General features: G+C 56.8%; 1 protein-coding gene across 3 annotated transcripts in view; it reads right to left on the bottom strand.

The window, feature by feature from the left end:
* Window positions 1-2,202: 2,202 nt before the first annotated feature.
* PPM1F (protein phosphatase, Mg2+/Mn2+ dependent 1F) overlaps window positions 2,203-22,856 on the bottom strand; it is a 26,405-nt gene continuing 5,751 nt past the window's right edge. For 2 of the 3 annotated variants that reach the window (XM_006099511.3, XM_014465005.2), the window contains exons 2-8: window positions 21,828-22,075; window positions 17,595-17,740; window positions 12,967-13,169; window positions 12,267-12,455; window positions 10,033-10,176; window positions 7,658-7,751; window positions 2,203-6,363 (exon numbers count right to left, since the gene is read on the bottom strand). In XM_006099511.3, the coding sequence (XP_006099573.1) occupies window positions 5,984-6,363; window positions 7,658-7,751; window positions 10,033-10,176; window positions 12,267-12,455; window positions 12,967-13,169; window positions 17,595-17,740; window positions 21,828-22,024 (1,353 nt within the window). In that variant the 5' untranslated portion in view covers window positions 22,025-22,075 and the 3' untranslated portion in view covers window positions 2,203-5,983. Of the gene's footprint in view, window positions 6,364-7,657; window positions 7,864-10,032; window positions 10,177-12,266; window positions 12,456-12,966; window positions 13,170-17,594; window positions 17,741-21,827; window positions 22,076-22,856 lie in introns of all 3 variants that reach the window. The other variant, XM_023763182.1, reaches the window with a different exon arrangement.

Below are 22,856 nucleotides of genomic sequence, written 5' to 3'. Positions count from 1 at the left end.
GGGGTGAAAGAGTGAAGGGATTAAGAAGTACAAATTGGTAGTTACAGAACAGTCATGGGGATTAGGTAAAGCACAGGGAATATAGTCTATAATACTGCAATAACTATGTATGGCATCAGTTCGGATCCTGGGAATACCAAGATATATGATTGTCTAACCACTATGCATACCCCTGAAACCAATACAAAATAAAATTTTTAAAAAGACAAGCAAAATGTATAGGGAGATATACGTATGTGGTAAATCTATAAAGAAGTCATCTCTAAAGATGATGCAGATGGTGGGCTCTCAAAGGCGAACACTGTTGGCAAGACGATGTTTTGAGTTGGCTGGTGGGTCTGTAATGATTATGCTTCATATCTGATCTCTGACATTGATGCTCAATGTATTTCTGTCAAATACTTCATATTTTAAAAACGGAAGACCCAGCCCAGGTGTGCTATACTGTGGGGATCAGAAATGGAGAAATGGATGGCATGAGGCAGGAGTGGGCAGCCTGCGCCTGTCGGCTTGGCTGAGCCTGAAGGCGAGGAGAGGCCGCTGAGAACCAGCTTCGTGAAGTGAGGCTTCGATTCTCAAACATGATGCCACAGACATTAAATGTACCAAATTGCAGCCAAGGAAACACATCCATACAGTTCTGACTCTAAAATACATAGCTCTTATATTTAATCTGTCTCCTCTCCACCGACTATACATTGTTTTAGTTGCTCTGGGCAAAAGGTGCCTTTCATTTCAAGAAGTTTTCTTTTTTAACTATATTGCTAAACACTTACCTTGCTTATTTCGTTATTTTGTTCCATACTCAAAACCAAATCTTCATTTTCTCTCTTTTCCAAGTTTTGTCATGTTGTCGTATTGCTTTTATAATTTAAGGAAGGAGGTAGGGGGCAGGGAAGAGGAGAAGAGGAAGGAGGTAAAAGAGGAGGAGGAGGAGGTCTCCCCTGCTGTAGCCAGGGTGACTAAGACAGTGGCCTAAGGATGGGCCTGCCTGTGGTGGGCAGTGGCACCCCTAGGGGCCCCTGTGCTGTGCCTGGCAGACCCCAGTCCAGTCTTGACCTCTGGTGCAGACTTGCCTCCTTGCTGGCAGAGAACCCGGCTGATGTTCTGGCCTCCCAGGGGTCACTCAGTCCCTGCTTGCACAGTGTGCCCAGTCCTTCAGGCTCCCCCCTGCCCCCATCCAGTGGCTTCAGAGAGAATGCTCTTCTGGGCTCCAAGCTCTGTGGCGGTGGTGCGGGGGGGGGCAGGGTGTGGAACCACCATCTGGCTCTAGTGATGAGGTTCAGACACATGAGGCGACTCATTAGGGAACAATCAAGACAGCATATACTTAAGACCAAGGATCTGCCTGGCAGATTCTGCGGGAGCTTTGAAGTAGGCAGAGGGGGCGAGGGAGGCAGAAGGCAGATGGGTGAGTAGGTGGGGTTGGGGGAGGAGCACGTCTAGTTGGAAGCCCCAGCCTCCCCCCCACCCCAAATGATAGGATGGAGAGATCATGCTGCCTCCCTCGCAGTGTGGCCTGGAGGGTGGGAGACTGATGCCCAGGCTGCCTGGAGCAGGAGGGGGTGCTAAAAGCCCTCAGGAGCGATTTGGGAAGGACTATGAGAAATGAGGCCAACCAGACCTGAAAGTGGGCAAGAGGGTCCCACGGGCAAGGAGAGGGAGGGAGCGACACAGCACCCCCGGCTAGCTGGCCCCAACCAACCTGAAAGCCCAAGCCACCCCACCCTATGTTTGGGGGAGAAGTTCAGGCAGCATCTGGGGCCCTGGCTCGGCGGCTTCTGTGTGGAGTATTTTGGATGCTGTCCAAGTTCCTTGGGGGTCTGAATTCAGCCAGGAGCTCAAGGAAGAACTTCCCATTGGGCCCCGGACCTGCTCTATCCGGGGTGAGTGTTGTGCAGGCAGGGTCTCCATCCTCAGTGCCCAGGGACACCAAGGACTCCTGCGGGCTCCCCAGAGGCCTTGCCTCTCTCCTGCCACCCCTGCCCACGCCCACAGTGAATGTGACTTCCTGCTGCTGGCGAGGGTGGGCTGGGCAGGATAGCTGGCTGGAGAGGCAGGGCTCCCTCCAGAATTCAACTGCCCCCCTTCCAAGGAGATTTGTAGATGGTCCCCATTCACCCCAGGAGCTTCCGAACACCCTGGACACCCAGGGGAACCAGGAATCCAGAGGTGAGAGAAGGCAGAATTCAGGACTCGACACAGGTTTCAGACTCAGGGTTTATTGACACTTGAGCACAACAGCCCTGGGAGGAGACTGCCTTCCTGGCCTCCCACCTGGCACTTGTCCCTATAGTCAGGTCAGGGCAAACAGACATCCTGTCTTAGAACCGCCCCCCCTCCTTACCCCTCCCCCCCCCTCCACAGAACCTCACTGAAATGTGCACAGATAAATCCTTGGCAAGGCTGGCACAGTACGTGAATGGCAAAGCTCAGCGAATTTGGCAAAGTTGTGGAGCCTTGGAAAAGGCCCCCAGGCAGCTGCCCCTTTGGGCTACAGGCAGAATCAAACCAAATGGCTCATTTTGCACAAACCCAGCTAGTTTCCGTTTAGCTGGCATGGGAGCCAGGCCTAGGAGCTGTCAAAACTGTGCCCCTGGCCCCGGGAATACTGCTGAGGTAGCTGGGGAAGGGGCAAGGCCAGGGACTACGTGTGGGCCAGGGAGGACAGGACGGGAGACAGGGCTATGGCCAAAGGCAGGGGGCGGCCAAAAGCTGACCCAGGACCTCAGTGAGCGCCCTGTTGCTCTCTCCCTAAAACACACCCACTTCCTGGCCCTGGATGCTGAGCACAGGCTGGGCCAGGGAGGCTATGCAATCACCTCAGGGTTGGGAGTTTGACCAGCCGCCCTGAGGAGCGCAGGGCCCAGCTGTGCTGCCTCTCTCCCAGGCCCTCCCCCTCAGCTGCCTGCCTCTCCCACCCCTGCTGGCTCCGGATCAGCTCTACCTGTAAAAGCAAGGCTGCAATTCTCCAGCTTTTGTATTCCTTATAAGGCGCTGGCATCAGCAGCTCAATTCTTTTCCAACCCACTTAATTTTAAGAATAGACACTAGTAAAACTTATTCACCCCCTCCCTGCTGGCGGTGGGGGAAGGGCCCTCAGCACTGGCAGCATCTCCCCAGGATGTGCTGGGTTCACCCAAGTACCCCCTGCACCTCCAGAATTCCTAGAGCTGCTGCAGACTCAGTGCAACCCTGTGCCCTACAAAGGGGAAACTGAGTCCCAGGGAAATGCAACGACTTACTCAGCTTGCACAGTAAACTAGTGGCAAAGCTGGGACTTGAGAAGGGGACCAAGGTTTTCAGACCAGTGTCTCAGCCAGGGGCCCTCAGGGACTGTGTCCTGAAGAGGAAGTGGGCCAGGATGCCCGGTGGTTGAAGATGCCCAGTGGCTCCCAGTGCAGCCCAGTCCAGATGGAAGAGACCTGCTCTGTGCCTAGGCGTTTGCACAGGCCAGACCCCGAGCAGCGGGATAACGAGGACTCCCTGGGCTGACAGCCACCCCGACAGCAATGCCTTGCTCAGGGCCTGTTGGGGGTGAGGGGTTGACTCCAGCAGCCTGGCTCGGGGTTGGAGAGGTGTCAGGACGAGCCTGGAGAAATGTCCTGGTGGAGCCTCAAATCAGGGCACAGATCAGGCCACCAAGTGGTAGAATCCAGACTCCACGCTCTGAAGCTCCTCTCTTGGCAGCAATCAACGGAGTACGATGAGCAAAGAAGAGAAAAACAAGCCCATTGCTCCCTCCCTCCCTCCATTAAGGTCATGCCCTCAGGATGCCAGGCTGGTAGTGGAGGGTGGGGCCACATCCAGCCTGCTGCCAGCCTTGTGCTGGGAGGGGCTGACAAGGAAGCTTCTGGCCCCCAGAAGGCAGCGGGCCTTCAAGTTAAATGGGGTAACACATGGTCATGTTGGCTGCCAAACATTCTCCGAATTGCAGTGACCATGTTTAAGATGCTTTTTACCATGAGGCCCTGAGCAAGGCATTGACTGCATGGCCTCAGCGTCCTCATCCTGCTGTGGGGGTGGGATAAACTCAGAACCTGCGGGTGGCCCCCATGGCTCCTTCCCTTCCTGTTGGACGGACCAACGGCCTCTCCCTAAAACATCCTCTCATCATCCCTGCCACTTCCCCGGGACTCCCCCCAATGCCCCTGGGGTCAGGGGGCTCCCCAGGCAGATCTTCCTGGGGCTCTGCAGCTGTGGGTGGACTCAGAAGGCCTCTACAGGACTCCTGGCTTTGGGGACCCGGCACCAAGCTTCCTCCCACTACCCCAGCCCCCAGGCAACCTTCTGTTGAAGCCTCAGTTAAGCAACTCACTGCCCCTCCCAGACTTGCCAGCCTCTGCCTGCAGCAGCCCTGCCCACCCCTGCAAGCCCAGGTCCTCCCACCGGACACCCATCTCCCCCCAGGCCTGACCTCTGCCTGGAGCCCTCACCCAGCCCTGCCACCTTCAATCCACACAGCAGTTGTAGCGCCCACTGATGTGAGCAAACGAAGTCCCCTGAGCGTCACCTTCCCAGGGCGGCCGGGGACCCGGACGAGCTCTCTCACAGGCAGTCAAGGCAGCAGAGGCTGCCAGCTATTGGCAGGAAGAGGGGCATCCGTCCGGCGGGTGGGACAGACTCCCAGCCACATCCCTGCTGCCTCCAAACAGACCCGCAGACTTGCCAGAGCCTCCGAGAATGGGTTACCGAATGAAACCCATCCAACTACCAACACAAGACATTCTGGAACATTCCAAACAGCAGCAAGGGCGTGCCTGCTCATGGAGCTCGGGCCCTCAGCTTAGGGTCCAGCCAGATACCAAGTGGCAGGGCCAAGGAAGGTGGGGATCAGGCTCCCGGGGCCCTGAGTCTGGCCCGGGCCCCACGGAACAGCCCATGTTCTTAGGAACCACCTTGTTGACTGTCAGTGGCATATCTCAGAGAGGCACAGAAAGAACTCTGCAGGGAGAATTCTAGCCTAAACCACCCTCTGTAACAAAATAAATCTGCTCTTGTGGAAACTTAACCATGCCTATTGGAACTCATCATAGGCCCGGCAGATCTAGCCTTCCCTAAAACTGTTTAAGGCACTTGAATGGCTTATTAACACTACCTGGAATGGTTTTTATTTCAATCTTGATTTAAGAAAAAAATTCAGTAATACTGCAAAAGAAGTTTCCCCTAAAAAAACCAACAACAACCAATACGTAAGTTTCTAAGGATTAAAATAAATGCTAAGCTCTGCTTAAGTTATTTGACACAACAGGTCACTTTGGCACTGACAGAACAAAGACAAAACCGGAAATACTGCTTCTGAACTAGACTTTTCCCTGGAAAACAACAACAACACAAAAGACGAGTGCAGCATCTCTGAGCTTCCCCTGCCCCTTCGGGGGACGAGAGGGACCAGTGAGGCCAGGGCCACACGTGTCCCGGCTGCCTGGACGCAGGCGGGCGACCACTGCAGATGCAATCCTAGATCCTCTCCCGTTTGGCGAGCGAGCTCGGCCAGCTGAGCCCAGCCAGATGCGTCTGCCGACGCGAGCCCGCCCAGCTGTGGCCTATGAGGAATGGAGAAAAAACCCTGCGCTGGGCGCCCAGGACGCGTTTGCAAAGACCCACGGCTCTGGGTCTGCCCAAGAGCCCCCCCAGCGCGCCACTGCCCCGCACACATGCCGGTGTCTTTGGTCTGGCTGCAGCCAGTGACTGCGGCCTCTGGTTCCACCCCCACCTCGTGGGGATCAAGAGCCAGTCCAGTTCCCAGGTCATCTTCTCTCTGGCAAGATTCCTCTGTCCCACTGCCTGTCACGAGCAAGGTGTGATACCCACGCCCCATGCAGTGCCACAGCCACCAGGAGGGACTGATGCAAGCAGCACAGGGGCTCAGGGATCCCAGGGAAAAGCACTGCTTGGGTGGTGCCGCCTGCCCACCCCTGATTGGGTCCTTGGCATCTGAGGGGAAGGGTCATAGGGTGGGGACCCCGGAGCCCTGGGCCTCCTAGCTTCTCCATGGGGTGTTGTTCTCTGGCTCTGAGAGGGCAGAGGGCAAGTCCTGGCTTCTCCTGTCAGCCTGGGATTCCCCGGCCCCCTGGGCCCACCCCTCCAGCAGGTCTCGGGGGTCCCTGAGGAAGACCACCATGACCGTGATGTTGTCATGGGAGCCCCGCTCCCTGGCTGCAGCCACCAGCTCCTCGGCGACATGCAGCCCGCTGCCCCGCTGGCTGGCCAGGTGGCTTTGCACAAGGCCGGCCACCTCCTGGTGGGAGACGACGTCAAAGAAGCCATCACAGGCCAGCAGCAGGTAGTCCTCAGAGCCGGTCAGCTCCCGGGAGGCCACGTCTGCCTCTCCAGACACATAGGGCTTCTGGAAGACATCCCCTGGGCATGGGAGAGAAGTGCCTGGAGTCAGAGGATTGGCTGTCCCATCTTGCCAGGCCTGGCCGCTATGGCTACCCCACGCTCACAGGCAAGGACACGGGGTGAAAAGACCACGTCCCGTGGCGGGGATGTAACAGGTTTATTCTGGTGTTCCTCGGGGAAGAATCAGAACCCAGCAGGGCCAGAGTTCAGCTCCAACACACAGCTTTCTCACTCTCCCTCCCCGGGCAGCGGCCCAGGACATCGCCTGGGCTATGGCCCTGGCCCTCCTGAGCTCCCGACAGCTCCCCTCAGACACCGGACAGGCACTCAACTGAGCTCGCTCTTCAGACACCGGACAGGCACTCAACTGAGCTCGCTCCTCCTCCCCCACACCGGCTCCTCCAGTCTCCTCAGCTTCACACCCCACATCTAAGCTGTTAGCAGGTCCTACTGGCTTTACCTTCAAAATGCAGCTCCAACTCCCCTCCCCTCCCCTCCCCTCCCGTCCCCTTCCGTCACCTCCTCTCCTCTCCCTTCCCTTCCTCTCCCCTCCTGGTTTGGACAGCTCACACCTCACCCAGCCCCCTCAGAGCTTCCTGCCGCCCCCTCCTTCTGCTCTTGGCCTGACAGGCACTTGCCCAAGGAGCGTGAACTAGACCCCGTCGCCCCTTATGCCCAGCTTCCCAGAGCTCCCCTCTCCTTGCAAGGGAGGCCTGCCCCACCTCCCTGCCCTGGTATGTCCAGAGACGCAAGGGCAGAAGCCACAAGGAGAAGGGCGATAAAGAAGGCAACACGTGTGGCAAGAGGGGGACGTTTCAGGAGGCTGGAGGGACAGAGGTCCCATCACAGGGCTTAGCAGGAAGGAGGTGACTCCTAAGTATCTGAAGAAGAGACATGGCCGTCGAGCCCCAGAGTGAGGCCTGGCAGCGACAGGCTGCTGAGAAAATAGAATGAGGTGGGTGGGGGAAGCTTATACTTCTGATTTTAAAAGAATCATCAGCATGAATAGGGTGGGGGGCGGGGGTAAATCTCACTGATGGAATATTTAAAACTTATCTCCCAGCTAACCAAGGGGAGCAGGGCCAAGATTTTTCTGAGGAAGTGTTTTAACAAAGAGATAATGACACATAACTCGAACCGCAGTTCTCTGTGCAAGATGTCTGACAGTGACTTTCCCATCTCCCTTCAATCTGATTGACAGCACAGCCTTATCAACGGCAGGCACCTTCCCAGCACATGACACTGCCGCCCCAGCAGTTGGGCCCAGAGGCCTAGCCCTGGGCGGCCTTTCTCTCGCCCCTCGCCTCCTTACCGATGGCTCTGGAGACGGCCAGGGTCCCGTTGACTCTCCAGCAGTCCATGTAAGACACGAAGCCACCCAGTGCTTCGATGCGCTCCTTCTCGTCCTGCGGAAGACAGCCAGAGTGGGGGCCTCGGCGCTCCCACGGGCCGGGCATCCGGCACTGCCAGCCGGGAGGAGGTGAGCTGGTTTCTAAGACAGCGCTGGGAGCCACAGCTCTTGAAAGATGCCCAAATGAGGCATTAGTAACACAGTGAGAAATTATAAAGAACCTCATTGACCTCCAGTTGCAGGAATGGCTAACTAGGTTATGGTGCGAATACCGACAGGCCACTCACAGCCACCGACCAACAGCCTGTCCCTGAGCAGCGTTTCGGGGCCAGGGAGATGCTCACGAGGCAACAGAAAGAGCGAGAGCCCAGAGTCAGACGGCAGGCCCCGCGGCTGTCTCACTTTTCAGGCAGGACACGTCCCTTCTCTGTAAGCTGCTGGGAGGACACCAAGTGTGTGTGACATGCTGCCATCTGGCAGGGCTGGATGAAACCTGAACCAGGCGCTGGAAAGCCCTGTGGCCCTGGGTCCTCATCCTTCTCCTCCACCCACAGACCCCGTCCGGCTCCCCATGGGACCGTGGTGCTTCAGGCCAAAGAGGACAGGACAGAGGCCCAGTCCAGCCATGAGTCCTGAAACTTCTTTGGTTCCATAAATTCCCCTGGAAGGAGGTTTCCAGCCCTGAGCCTATTGCCTGGAGGTGGTAACAATAGTGTCTGCTGTTGGATGAGCCTGAGGCTTGGAAGGGGTGGAGCCAGGCCCAAGCACGGACATCTGTCCTTGCTCTTCGCCATGCTCCACTCTGCTGAGCTCAGGCAGTGTCTGGGAAATGCCGCCTGCAGAAAGCGCCCAGCGGGCCTCAGAGGAGGTGCTCAACACTGAGCTTACGTGGGTGCAGCTGGCGGGTGCAGAACCGGGACCTCAGGCATAGGTTTGTATCTAGACCGAACTTGGGCCACATGTCACCGGGCTGCTTGTCTTGGGGTGGGAGGGTCCACCGGAGAGCAGGCACCGGAGGCCCTGGAGGGACAGAGAATACCTGCCCTTTCCTGGCTGTGTGCTTTGGGCAAGTCACTTAACCTCTCTGGGCTTCAGTTCCCTCCTCTATACAATGGGGAGAGCATATGCGGGATGCTGAGCACAGGCTGTGAGGCTAAGGAACGCTGTCATTCCCGGCTGTTACGCAGTGCTTTCTACAAGCCACAAAAGAAAAGACAGTTCCACACAATTACATAAAACCAACACTTCCACACGGAAAAGCCCATAAAGAAAGACAAAGGCATTTGCCAATCGCTGCACAGATAGGGAGCCAACCTCCCTAAAGTACATAAGATGCCTACAGATCGATAAGAAAAGAGCAACAGTTCAGGACAAAAATGGGCAAAGACAGGAAAGCTGACGGAAATGATCTTCAGCCTTGAAAAGACGCTTAAGCTGGTTCCCGTAACACAAATGCGAAGTAAAGGAAGGCCTCTCACCTCTCAGACCACAGGACCCCGCACAGCCCGAGGGGGCAGTTTGCAAATCTGTACACTCTGACCCAGCTATTGCACTTCTGGGGACGTGCCCTTTAGACGTCCCTGACCCTGAACAAGGAAATGCTGTCCTAAGCAATCTATGGCTGCCTTGCTTCTAGTACCAAAAGACTGAAAAAAACCCATGTCCATCGAGGAGGGACGGAAATGAATGGGACTCCAGCAGCCCTGGGAGAGGGTGGGAGCACTTCATGTGTATGTACTGACGCGGAACACCCACCAGGCGCATGAGTAGGTGAAAAAGCCAGAGCAGAGCAGCATGTGGGGCCTAGAGGCACCCTGAGATGTGCAAACTCTCGCTCTCCCGCCTCAGGAGACAGAACGGACACTTCGGTGAGATATGATCTGAGTAGGAATAGTCATCCTTGCTTCCAGGTGAAAACCCTGAAGCCCAGGTGGGTGAGTGACCTCAGGGTCTCAGCGTAGCTTCTGCCTAAGGAAGCCCAGCATCACCTCCTCCTGCCCCCAGTCCCAGAGCCCAGGTGGGCTGCTCCTTGTCTGCATGCATGACAAGACCCTGCTCATGGACCCCACTTCTGGCTGCCTGCTGGGCTCATAGCCCAGCTCTCCCCTGCAGCTCTGGGCTCCGTGTCGCTGTGACACTGGCTGTCCATGTGCCGAGCTTTAGGGGACCCCTGGCCACCAGAGTCAGACAGGGGAGCTCTCCCTGTGGAGGGGTGCCAAGGGTTTCCTGGGAAGACGGCCCAAGGTCCCGTTTACTTCCTACTCTGTCCCAGCAATGCCTGGCCAGGGCTCCCTGACCATCTGCTTCCCAGGGTGTGGGTGGAGGGAGCCCCTCACCTGTCGCTCGGGTTTATGCGGCTCCATCATCTTCACCACCTGTCCCTGCTGCACCAGGATGACCTGGGAGTCCCCCAGCCAGGCGATGTGCAGGGTCTTTCCCGTGATGAGTGCACACACGCCTGTGGTTCCACTTTGCAGCCGCTGTGGGAAGAGAAGGCCGAGCGGGTGAGGGTGGGCCAGGCACCTGCCCCGCAGGCACACGCAGTCCAAAGGGAGAACTGTCAGAGGCGTTCTCAGAGAGGGGGAAGGGCTGCCAATGCACTACGGCACCGTGATCATTTCCATTCTGTGCGCAGAGCGTCTGATGATGGTGCAGCCCCCACCCCAAATCTCCTCACCAGCTGTGTCAACCTGGGCAGGTCAACCGGGCCTCAGCTTCCCCAAGTCTAAAATGGACCTATCTTTGTATCGACCCCACAGGCTGCGGGAGAACCCACTGAAGAGAACACAGGTAAGGCGCAGCATTGGGTTGAGGGGAGGACGGGTTCTTCCTTCTTTCAGAAACAGATGCCTCATCCCTGTGTGGCTCTAACTCCCGAGGAAAGAGCACTCCCAGCGGACACCGGCTCCTGCTGAGACCCTGCCCCGGAGAGCAAGGGGACGTGTGGCTGCATATTAATCATGAGTTGTGTTTTCTGTATTTTATTTTTCTTAAATATATTTTTATTGATTTCAGAGAGGAAGGGAGAGGGAGAGATAGAAGCATCAATGATGAGAACCACTGATTGGCTGCCTCCTGCACGCCCCACACTGGGGATCAAGCCCACAACCCAGGCATGTGCCCTGACCGGGAATCGAACCCTGACCTCCTGGTTCAGAGGTCAACACTCAACCACTGAGCCACGCTGGCCGGGTTGTTTTCTGTATTTTATGATGATTTATACTTTATGATGATTGTGTTTTCTGTATTTTAAGATCATTTGTATTGGCCTTGCTAATCCTGGAGAGAATACCCCACTCCCCACCCCCTGGGCCAGCTAATTCCTAAAGATATCAAACGTCTCCCCCAAGAGACCTTTCATGCACAAGCCAGTGGGTCAGGAGCCCACGTCTTCAACCACTTGCTCTGCCTCTTACGCGGGGCCAGTGTTTCGCTGGCTCCGATAGCTGGGGACTGCCCCTGCGGCCCAGGGCCTGTAGAGGTGATTCCAACTACCCAATCCTAGGCTTGCTGTGACTTGCTGGCCCTGCCTCACCCATGCTTCCTGCAGAGGCCACAGTGGAGACCCTGGCCAGGCTCTCCTCTCTCCCTCTGCTTCCTGACCCACGTGGTGCTTCCCCTGTGGCACTGTGTGGCATGGTGCATCCTCGTGGGAACTGTAAGTAACGAACTCCTCTAAGTAATAAACTCTTCTCTCAGGACAACTGTCTGTCGTTCCACCATGCTTGAGTAAAACCAAATCCTGGGCCCTAGCCGGTTTGGTTCAGTGATTAGAGCATTGGCCCACGGACTGAAGGGTCCCAGGTTAGATTCCGATCAAGGGCACAGTCAAGGGCAAGTACCTCAGTTGAAGGTTCAATCCCTGGTCCCGGTTGCTTGGGGCGTGTGTGGGAGGCAACCAATCAAAGTGTCTCTCTCACATCGATGTTTCTCTCTCCCCCTTCCTTTCACTCTCTCTAAAAAAATCTTTGGCCCTAACCAGTTTGGCTCAGTGGATAGAGCGTCGGCCTGTGGACTGAAGGGTCCCAGGTTCGATCCTGGCCAAGGGCATGTACCTTGGTTGCAGGCGCATCCCCAGTCGGGGGTGTGCAGGAGGCAGCTGATCGATGTTTCTAACTCTCTATCCCTCTCCCTTCCTCTCTGTAAAAAATCAATAAAATATATATTAAAAAAAAGAAAAAATATATATATGTGTATATATATATATATATATATATACAGGTGAGGATTATTAAAAATAATAATAATAAATAAAATAAATAAACAAAACAAAACAAAACCCCGAGCACATCTTAACACTGCCGGCCTGTCTTCCCCACGAGGCTGCACACCCTCGCAGTGGGGCAGGTACGGCAGCAGGGCCAGGCTGCACCAGCGGCAAGCTTCATGTTGCTTCTATTCAAATTAAAAACAAGCCCCGTTGGCTGTAAGAAGAAAATGAGGTGACTGCCAGCAGCATTTAGTGAGGACTTTCCAGCACCACTAAACTGCTATTCCTCCGCAGGGTGGGCCTCTCCGAAGCTAATGGCTACTAGCCCCCCACCGCACAGGACTGGTCACCTGTCCTCACCTCTCGCTTGGCTTTCCAGAGGAACATCTCATCGGTGCGCCGGAAAGCTTCTCTGAGGGCTCCCTCGGGGTGCGTGGGCAGCTCCGGCTGGCGAGCAGCATTGGCGTGGACGTGCACAGCGGCATACCTCGCGGCATCCACTCCTCCGTGACCATCAAACACTGCAAAGTAGGCGCGATCCACGGGGTCCTGGTTGGGAAAGCAGCGGGAGTTACCGCCCTGCTGGCCTCATGCCTGGCCGAGGCTGTGACCCAGCCAAAGGCTCTCATCAGGTGCTGGCTGGAGGGGTCAGGCGCTGACTGGAAGGGTCAGGCGCTGGCTGGAGGGGTCAAGCGCTGACTGGAAGGGTCAGACACTGACTGGAAGGGTCAGACGCTGACTGGAGGGGTCAGGCGCTGGCTGGAGGGGTCAGGCGCTGGCTGGAGGGGTCAGGCGCTGGCTGGAGGGGTCAGGCGCTGGCTGGAGGGGTCAGGCGCTGGCTGGAAGGGCTTCGAGAGATGCCCAGCACCTTGGCCTGCAGACAGAAGCTGTAGGCATCACTCCTGCCTCGGTTCTGGTGGGACGCTCTGCTGGGCACCCAGGGTGGTTTCCCACCCCCACGCCCCTGTGCAAGCCCTCCTAGGCTGTCCTGATTGGGGTCACTGGCCTCATGAGCCGCCCTGGGGCCCAGGAGGTGGAGCCCTGGAGGTGGAGCACTCACGGACAGGCCAAAGAGCTGGTTGAAGGCAGGAAGGCACACGTGCCGGTCCTCCATCCTGCGGCGAGTGTTCCGGATGGCATGAATGGAGACCAGCCACTGCCGCTGCGGAGCCCGGGCAGTCGAGGGCACCTGCTTCTGCCACTGGCTGCATACGTCCCAGAGCCGGTTGAAGAAGCTCAGCGCCAGGCCCTTGGCATCCAGCACTGATGGGTAAGATGGAGGGCTGTTAGGAAGCACCATCGCAGGCCAGCCGACGCTCGGCTCGCTCTCCCTGCCCCCCTTCCTGTGGCCTCTGCAGCTCTCCAGACAGCCCCATCACTGGCCTGCACAGGCCTGTCCAGCCCCTCACCTCCGGGCACACAGCCTAATAAACAATGTGTGATAACCTGTGTCATCAGCAGCGAGAAGTGTCTGGGTTGGCCCTGTGGTGGAACACTTCCACTCATGGAGCCCCCCACCCAAGGAAATAGCCAGAAATGCAGGTGATTTAAGGGCAAAGTACAGAATCACTTATAATTGTGCACTAATTAGAAACAATATATATTCATGACGGAGTAAATTATGGTCTGTTCTCTTGGTGAGTTAAGCTGCTATTAAAAATGATTTTTGCAAATTAACATGTAATTGCCATTGACCCAGCGACTGCACCCCCGGGCATTGGTCCCAGAGACATTAAGACTATGTTCACACACAACTTGTGCCTGACTGCTCACTGCTCATAGCAGCTTTACATGTGACGGTGTCCTTCCAGCGTGAACAGCTGAACAAACCTGGGTACCTCATGCCACGGAACACCGCTCGGCAGGAGGAAGGAAGGAGCTACCGACCCACACACAGAAGCCTGGATGAATCGCCAGGGAGTTACGCTGAATGAGAAGAGCCAATTCTCAAAAGGTACACACTGTGTGATTCCATTTATGTGCATTCTTGAAATGACAGAATTATAGAAATAGAGAAGATTAGTGGTTGTCAGGGGTTGTGCGGGGGGAGGGGGTGTTAGGGTGGCATACATGGGAACGCGAGGGAGTCTGGTGGGATGGCATTTCAGTCGTTTTGTAAAGACGTTACCATTGGGAGGAACTGGGTAAAGGATGCCTCGGATCCTGATGTGTTATTTCTTATAACTGCATGTGAGGCTATGGTTCTCTCAAATAAAATTTAATTTAAAAAAACACACCAAAAAACTAAAGGGTAAAACAAAAATGGACTTTCACAGAGTTTGTAAAGCATATAAAATGCTTATGTCATGATACTCAGAAAAAAACACTGATATTAAGGAAAATGTCGTGAAAAAAGGAGGATAGAAAATTCCATATCGTGAGTACGTGAAAAAAGTCTTCTACCACCTGAACCCAGAAATAAAAGGCAGGGAAGGCACACAGCCAATGCCAGCAGAGGCCGACTATGGGGGATGGTTTATGGGTGATGCGTTTTCTTAAGTACATCTTTTTTTTAAAAAAATATATTTTATTGATTTTTTACAGAGAGGAAGGGAGAGGGATAGAGAGTTAGAAACATCGATCAGCTGCCTCCTGCACACCCCCTACTGGGGATGTGCCCCCAACCAAGGTACATGTCCTTGACCGGAATCGAACCTGGGACCCTTCAGTCCGCAGGCCGACGCTCTATCCACTGAGCCAAACCGGTGAGGGCTTAAGTACATCTTTTTAGTGCTTTCCCAATTATCATTGCAAGTGTTAGTCCCAGGTGATGGCTTTCAAATACATCTATAAATGCTTCGAAACTACTCCCTCCAAGAGTGGGCAGAGCTCAGTTCCCTCCCCCTGAGTGTGTAACTTAGTGACCTGCTTCTGATGGAGAGGATAAAACCAGTGACCATGGTGGCTTCAGACCCTAGGTCCTAAGAGGCACTGCAGCTTCCACCCTGTGTGCCCTGTCTTCCTCACTGTCACTCTCTCTGCCTCTCTCTGTCTCCCTTGTGAATCACGGGCTCGGAGGGAAGCCAGCTGCCAGGACACGAGGATGCTCAAGCAGTCCTGTGGCGAGTCCACATGGCGTGGAACTGAGACCTCCTGCCAACAGCCGTGAGGCTGAACCACCCTGGAAGCAGAGCCTCTGCCCGCACTGGCCTTCGTCCGACCTTGTGAGAGACCCTGGGCCAGAACCACCAGCTCAGTTGTTCCCAAATTCCAGACCCACAGAAACTATGGGATAATAACTGTCTATTGTTTGAAGTCACTAGTTTTGGAGCAATGTTATGCAACCACAGGTAACAGCACCTCCAATATAGATTTTAAAACAGAAAATCTAATCCTACCTAAGCCTGGCTCTAAAGAAAAAATGAACAAGGAGCAGGTCCCAAGAGAACCTGAGGTGCTTCACCTCCGAGACTCAGTTCATTCTGCTACACAAATCCCTCCTGACACCCCTGCTGGCCCAGGGGCTGGGGGCAGGCACAGCTAAGAGGGTGGCCCCAGGGCCAGTAACTGGAAACAGAGCAGACTCAGGAGGGTCACAGGCCACGCTCCAAGGATGTGGGGAGCTGGGGCAGAAACAGCTCGTGCCTGAAGGCAGTGGCTACAGAAGAAAAGAAGGGCTGAGGCCAGGGGACGATATGGCCGAGGAAATCCACACGCTGGGGGTGCCTAGAATGGGCCACTGCCCCCCCCCAGAACGTGGTGGCCACTCAGGCGTTTGTCAAGAACTGGGTTGTATCAGGTCTGAAACACCCAGGGAGACACAGAGCACCGTTTACCCTCTGGCCTTACGTCACGCTAGTGTTTTCATCAACGTGTTTAAACTCGAATCTTGGCTCCAGCAAAGGGCAATCACCGATAAGAATGATACGCTGTGGGGAGGTCGCCTGGCCCCCACACTCTCAGGCTGCTCACAGGACTGCCTGCTTTCCTGGCACCCACAGGGACTGCTCACTGGGGAGGCGCAGCGGGTGCTCCCCCTGACCCTGTCGCACTGAGGTCTTGGTCACATCTCTGCCCTTGGGTGATGATTCTCATAACACCCAGAGAGACCCTAACTAAGCCCCCCTCCCATGACAGGGACGGCCGATTCAGGCAGGGACACCCGGCCTGCATGGGGGCAGGAGCCTCCAAGTGGAGGTCTCTGGCGCTGCCAGCCACTGTACTGCTCCTTCCCCGCCAACAGGTGGCGCTGACTTCCCGCCAGAACTCGGGCAAGGCGGGGCCCGCAGGCTTTGCAGAGGACAATGGCTGCCTGTCTCCTGCCTCTGGTGGGGACCAGCGGCGGTTGTGCTGGGATGGCTGAGGGCAGGGAACCTGGGAGAAGAGCAGGGGACCAGGACAGAAGGGCCCGGCACCGACTGCAGGGACAGGCTGTCTGCTTTCCTCTCTTTTCCTGGCCTGTTCCTGGCTCTGCCCTCAGTGCTCCCACTAATGCCGAGACGGTCGGATACTACAGGCATACCTTGTTTTATTATGCTTCGCTTTATTGTGTGCTTGACAGATGTTGCATTTTTTATAAACCGAAGGCAAGACCGCTCCCCAACCCCAGAAAAAGATTATGACTTGCTTTATAGCGGTGGCCTGGAACCGAATCCCCAATATCTCGGAGGTATGCCGGTAATTAAGTGATGTGAGGGAGGTGCTAGTGAAAACACTAAATAAATGAACCAAATCAACACACTGTGCACCTTAAACTTACACCGTGTGACATGTCAATTATATCTCAATTAAAAATTAATAAAATAAAACAGTCAGATAGAAAATGGCAAAGGAAGAAGAATCTGCTGAGGCTCCCTCTACGCCGACGGCCAGGCCCGGCCCCAGAACCCACTCTGTCCTCTGCATCCCGACTGGCCTTCAGCTCTGCCTGTGGCCGGAGCTGCACCTTTCACCAGAAAGCGTGGAGCCACCGAGAGCTGGCACCCAGCCTGGCCCACCGCACAGCCCGCCACAGGCCATGGCCCAGCAACCCGTGCTTGCCGTAGTTCTGGTCTGACACGAACGGATATTTTGGTGAAATGTGATAGGAAGGAATGATGGGAAAATGAAAGGAAGACATGCAAAACTAGAGCCCGCCTCTGCAGGAGAAGGCTCGCTCTGTTTCTGGGTCGCTCTTACTGCATGGCTTGGGCCGCCCCGCTGACCGCTGTCCCGGAGCAGGCTGCCTCCCCAAGCTCTCACGGGAACCCACTGCGTCTCCACCTGACGGGGTCGAGTCAGCCCAGGCCAGGGCCAAGCTCTGGCATTTTCTCTCCGCCGGACATCAAGGCTGCCTCTGGGAACCACTCCCACGTCACCGCAGGGCGACTGACGTTGGTGAGGCAGAACAGAAGCGGGGCGAGAAGCGGGACCTTGGTGTCCTCCCTGTAACACGGCCACACATCGTCCACCCCTGGCTGTTCCGAAGCCCAGCGATGGCCGCTGTGCTCCCCGTGCTGCCCTCAGGCTGCGAGTGCTTTCTCTGCATCCTGATGCCCCCGCCCCGTCCGAGCACAGCCACACGGCTGCCCCTTCGAGGCTCTCAGCCACGTGCTGCCACACCGCCTTCCCACCAGCAAACGGGAAGGGCTGGAGGCCAGGTGAGCCCTGCCTTCTCCCACTCTGGTGCTTGCCGGCAGCCTGTCCCTCGTCTGGCTGGCAAGCCAGTTGCCTGCTAAGCCTGGGGTCCCGATAAAGAAGAGAACTCACAGGTCACAGGGGCCTTCTCCTCCTCCACTTCCTCGCTGTCCTCCTCCTCCTGCCTGGGCAGCTTCCTGAATTCGGACAGGTCTGTCTGCAGCAGCTGGGAAACGGCTTCATGGGCCAAAGATGCAGCAAGTGGCGGCGGAGCGTTCCTGGGACGGGAAAGAAGTGAACTGGGCTGGCTCCTCGGCGGCAGCCAACATCAGAGGGAGCCCTCAGGCCCCTTCCACCCAGGGAGGCCCCTCTGGAGGTAGCAATGACTACTTGCACCCCAACCCGGGGACACACGAGCAGGTCAAGCTCTTGTCCCTGGGGAGCCGACGTCCACATGACGCCATTTCCTGGGGCCTGTGCTGCTCCAGACGTGGGCTGGGGCTGGTGGGGCGGGGGTGTCACAGACTTGTGGGCGGTGTCCACTGGCCTCCATGGCCAGGCCAAACTGTCCAACGTCCAGCCTGATGACAGGTGCCTGGTCACCAATACCAGCTGGGGACCTCTGGGAGTTGGGGAGCTTATGGGTTGAACTGTGCCCTTCAAATTCATATATCGAGTTCGAATCCCCAGTGCCTCAGGATGTGATCTTGTTTGGAAATAAGCTGGTTGCAGATATAATTAGTTAAGATGAGGTCACCCTGGAGTAGGATGGGCCCCTAATCCCATAACATTGGTGTCCTTATCGAAAGGGGAAATTCAGACACAGACACACACACACAGACACGCACGCACACACCGAATGCTGTGAGGATGAAGGCAGGGACTGGAGTGATGAACCTACAAGCCAAGGGCGGCCAACAACCACCAGAAGGAACCAGCCTTGCTGGCACCTTGATCCTGGACTGCCAGCCTCCAGAACTGAGACAATACATTTCTGTTGGTGAAGGCGCCACGCCTGTGGTCCTTCATCACGGCCACCCCAGAACACAAATCTAGGGAGCGCGGGACCCTTGGGCTGTGCTCGGAAGGCTGGGCTGTGCGTGGCCCAAGGGGTCCCTGAACCATCAGAGCAGCTGGTACCAGGGGAGGCTGGGGGTAGTGAGGCAGGTGTCAGAAAATGGGGAGCCATGACCTGGTGGGCTTTGAAGAGGACGTGACATGATGGGACAGGCTTCTCTCTGGCCTCCCCCTTCAGGGGGGACTGAAGGGTAAATGCTGCAAGGAGGCCAAGGCCCTCGCCCAGCACCTGGCGGTGGACGGAGGGGACAGAGCAGGCACTGAACAGGGGACTGGACAGGTTCCTTGTCCACAGTGAGTCTCCGGTTTGGCTGAGGTCAAGAGGCCTGGGGCCGGTGGGCATGAGGTCTGAACTGGAGATGAACTGAATGGGGGGAGGGCTGGAGCCTGAAGGAGCGCGCCTGGGCAGACAGCCGCTGGAGGGCCGGGAGAGCTGGAGAGGTGGCTGCCAGGGCCGTGGAGGGACAATTCTGGGAAGCAAGACTTGCTGAGTGCTCCGAAGATCCCAGCCAGGCCACCCAGAACAGAACTGTGGGGTCGGCATGGGCAGGGGTGGGGAAGCAGATGGAGGGAGGAGACGGGACTTGGAGCTCGGGAGAAGAGGGACGAGTAAGTGGCAGCTCCTAGGAAGCCGTGGGGATGAAGAGACGAGGCCACAACTACACTCTCCCATGCCTCGCTGGCCTGCCCGCCCAGCCTCCAGCCTTGGGGCCAGCTCCCACACCATGTTCCTGGGAAGCCCTTCCTGGCTCCCCCAGGCACAGGGGTCACTACCCCTTGTACCCCACAGCCTTAAGAATACATCTTGTCTGAAACCGCTTTGGCTCAGCGGATACAGCCCAGGGACTGAAGGGTCCTGGGTTCGATTCCAGTCAAGGGCACGTACCTTGGTTGCAGGTTTGATCCCCTGGCCCCATTTGGGGCACATGCAGAAGGCAACCAATATATGTTTCTCATATAGGTCTCTCTCTCTCTCTCTCCCCCCCCCCCCCCCAGCCTTCCACTCTCTCTAAAAATCAATGGGAAAAACAATCCTCGGGTGAAGATTAACGAAACAAAGTAAAGAATATATCCTGACCCCAGAATCTGCCTCCTCACCAGTGGGAGCCCCTTGCAGGGTGGAGGACGTGTGTTTACCTCCCTGTGCCTTTCCCTGAGGACTGGGGACCCCGGTCCAGGGTGGGCGGCCTGTGGTTCTCTGCTGGGCTGACAACACTGGGCTTCACCAGAGGGCAAGGACCTCCCACAGCCTGGGGGACGGGTCATGTCCCTTTGGGGCTAGGCATCTGTGGTGTCTACAGATGACCTTAGGAATCTACTGGGATGAATGAGAGGGTGGCTCAGGGGGAGAAGCCTCCGGCACTGCCTTTGAAAAACAACCAGTCAAGACATGAGAAATGAGTTCCTCTGCTATTTGGGGATTTCCTGCCCACCACTGGGTTTTCCTTTTTCACAGCAGGGAGAGGGGCGGCTGTTCTCCCGTAGGTCGAGCTGTGTCTTCCTGCAGGACCTCGAAGTCCCACTGCTGAGGCCACCGAGCTTCCGGCCTGGGGACCCAGACAATGCCTGGCTTCGGGCCACAGGCCTGCTTCCTGGATGCCCCTCCCGCCTCATCCAGGGGTCCCCGCCCACCACGCTCTCAAGGCACTCAGCCCCCACGTCAGTCAGTCCGGGCTGCTGAAGTGGCCACAAGATGCAGTGAAGGGACCGGTGTGTGTGCAAGGCCCAGGGACCCGACCAACGCTCTAGTCCCGCCCACCTCGGGATTTTCAGGGAGTTTCTAGTTTCGCAGAAGAGACGAAAAGGCACATAAATAACACAGTGTAAGGTACACGCTGCTTGCGGACCTGAGATGTAACATGGAACTGCTAACAACAGGGGAAAGACAGGATATAAATTGTCACACCCTTGAACTCGGTCATCTGACTTCCAGTCAGTGTCGCGAAAGATACCATTTACCATCTGAACAAACTCCATGGACCAATATGCTCGGGGCCCCTTTGACCCAAGAGCCCGCACGCTCGAGCTCCAGGAACGGGAGCCCCGTGGGATGCTCCTGACAGTCACACGCAGGGTAGACAACATGTAAACATCTGCAGCTACACAGGAAAGAACAACTAGGAAAAGACAGATATAACTAAAAATAAACCCACTAAGATGGCTGGAAATATAAGCTCTGTGGCACCGTGGGGGATGCTGGGAGGGACGGGGCCCAGAAGCCGGCCCACAACGGGGGCCTTTGTGCTCAGCGACCCAGGCTCCCACACCGCAGAGCGGGTCGTTCTGCTGGGGGGCCGGGAGGGCGTGTGGGAATGGAGCTGACCTGTCACAGAGGACGCACACGGAGGCCAGGGCCGGGTCCTGGTTCTAGGAGTGACGCAGTGACTAGGGACGCTAGGTGTGGTCCCTCAAGGAAGGATGAGGGTCACAGGCCATGAGCCTCCCCCTCTCTCCCCGCTGAGATCTGCTGACCTGGTTGTGCTCCCTTTCTGTGGCTCAGCTTCCTCGTCTGTGAAACGGGGGAAGCCCCACCACACTGCTCCGTGGGGCAGCGTGGCCCGCACGCTGGGCACATGGCCAGGCCCTGCCTCAACATGGAGGCCCTGGCCAGTCTCCTAGCCCATCCGGCCTCCGTCTCCCCATCTGTGAAACAGGACAGAAATAGGGCCTACTGCCTGGCACCGCCATGAGTTGAGTCGTGCCCTCCAAAGCGATATGCTGAAGTCCCAAGATGCAGTGGTTCACCATGTGACCTTATTTGGAATCGGGGTCTTTGCCGGTCAGACCGGAGCAGGGTGGGCCCCACATCCAGTAGGACCGGCATCCTTACAAGAAGAGGATGCCCAGAAAGACAGGGAGAGACGCCACGTGAAGACAGACACATGGGAAGACGCCATGTGACAACGAAAGCCGGACTGGAGCGGTGTGTCTCCAGGCCAAGGCGCACGAAGGACTGGATGACACCAGGAGCCAAGAGAGGGTCTGGAGCAGATTCTTCCAGACGGCCTTTGCCTGAGAACATTCCCTGCTGACACACTCATCGCTGACGTCCAGCCTCCAGAGCTGAGACAATGCATTTGTGCTGCTCTAAGCCACGCAGCCTGTGGTGCTGTGTCATGGCTGCCCTGGGAAACAACACCCCGTTGTCGCCGGGATTCGCACAGGGAACGTAATCTGCACGGGGAACGAGGTGTGGGGTAAATGCCAGGCTCCAGGCTGGCCTGTGGCACACGCCATGCCCCTTCCTCCTGTCCTGTGCTGTCCCCTCCCGGTGGGTGCACGGCCTACCTGCTGCTCAGGAAGCCCACTGCCAACTCGGCCAGCTCGCCCTCCACCTCCTCCTGGCTCAGCACCGTCCCCGGGATCTTCCATGGCAAAGGGCTCTCTGCGCTCAGTGGGGCTGGGAAGTCGCGGAGAAACGCGTCCAGGAAGCTGGGGGTCTCCTCTGCCATCTGGCTGCTCTGCTCTGGGGCTCCAGAGGCCATGCCCAGATCATCCCGGGGGGCCTGCCGCCAGGCTTCCAGGCAGGCTTCACTCTAGGGAGAGACATGAGGGTCAGCAAAGACAGGACGCATTTGGTGCCCTGCTGTGGGGTCTTCGGGCCCTGCAGTGCTGACTGCCAGGTCTCGGGCACTTCCGAGCATCATACAGCAGGTGCTGTATGCCCCGCCCGGAGCTCACGGCAGAAGGGCAGGGACATCCACTTTCACACACAGCTCAGGGGGCCCAAGTTAAGTGGGAGGCACAACCCTGGCTGGTCTGATCTGAGAGGGATGCGGGAAGCGGCTTCAGGAGACGGAGCCAGGAGCAGCAGCTGCATGGATGTCGGGGAGGAGGCTGCGTTACTGGCAGAGATGGCCAGCATGGCCAGTGGTGGGCAGGAGAGGGCACTAGGGCCAGGCCACTGAGGCAGGTGAATGTGGCAGGTGAGGGGGTTCAACTTGATCCAGGACCTGGGCATCCAGGAGGTGAGGGAGTGATGGCAGCAGATCCGTGAGCCTAAAAGTGGTACCCAGAGGGGTGTGTGAAGGGTCACCTGTTGGGGAGGGAAGAAAAGGGCCTGGACAGGATGGTGGCAGAGCCCCACATGCAGGGAGAGAGCTGGCCCCTGGGCCTATTTCAGAAAGGCACCAGGGCTGTGGGGGGGCCCGAGGGTGTGGGCCCCGGGGGGAAGCAGAGGGTTAAACCCAGGACAATTCAGGGGGAGTTTTGGGATGCGGGTCAAGCCATTCAGGGAGGGAGTCCCAGGGCATCCCTGAGGGCCCAGCTTGGAAGAACGGGAACAGGGCCAACGGACCCCAACTTGTCCCCGGGGCA

This window comes from Myotis lucifugus, unplaced genomic scaffold (genome assembly GCF_000147115.1).
Source record: "Myotis lucifugus unplaced genomic scaffold, Myoluc2.0 scaffold_276, whole genome shotgun sequence".
Lineage (NCBI taxonomy): Eukaryota > Metazoa > Chordata > Mammalia > Chiroptera > Vespertilionidae > Myotis > Myotis lucifugus.
Note: the sequence above shows the minus strand (reverse complement) of the source record. Positions and strands in the feature narration are given on the sequence as shown.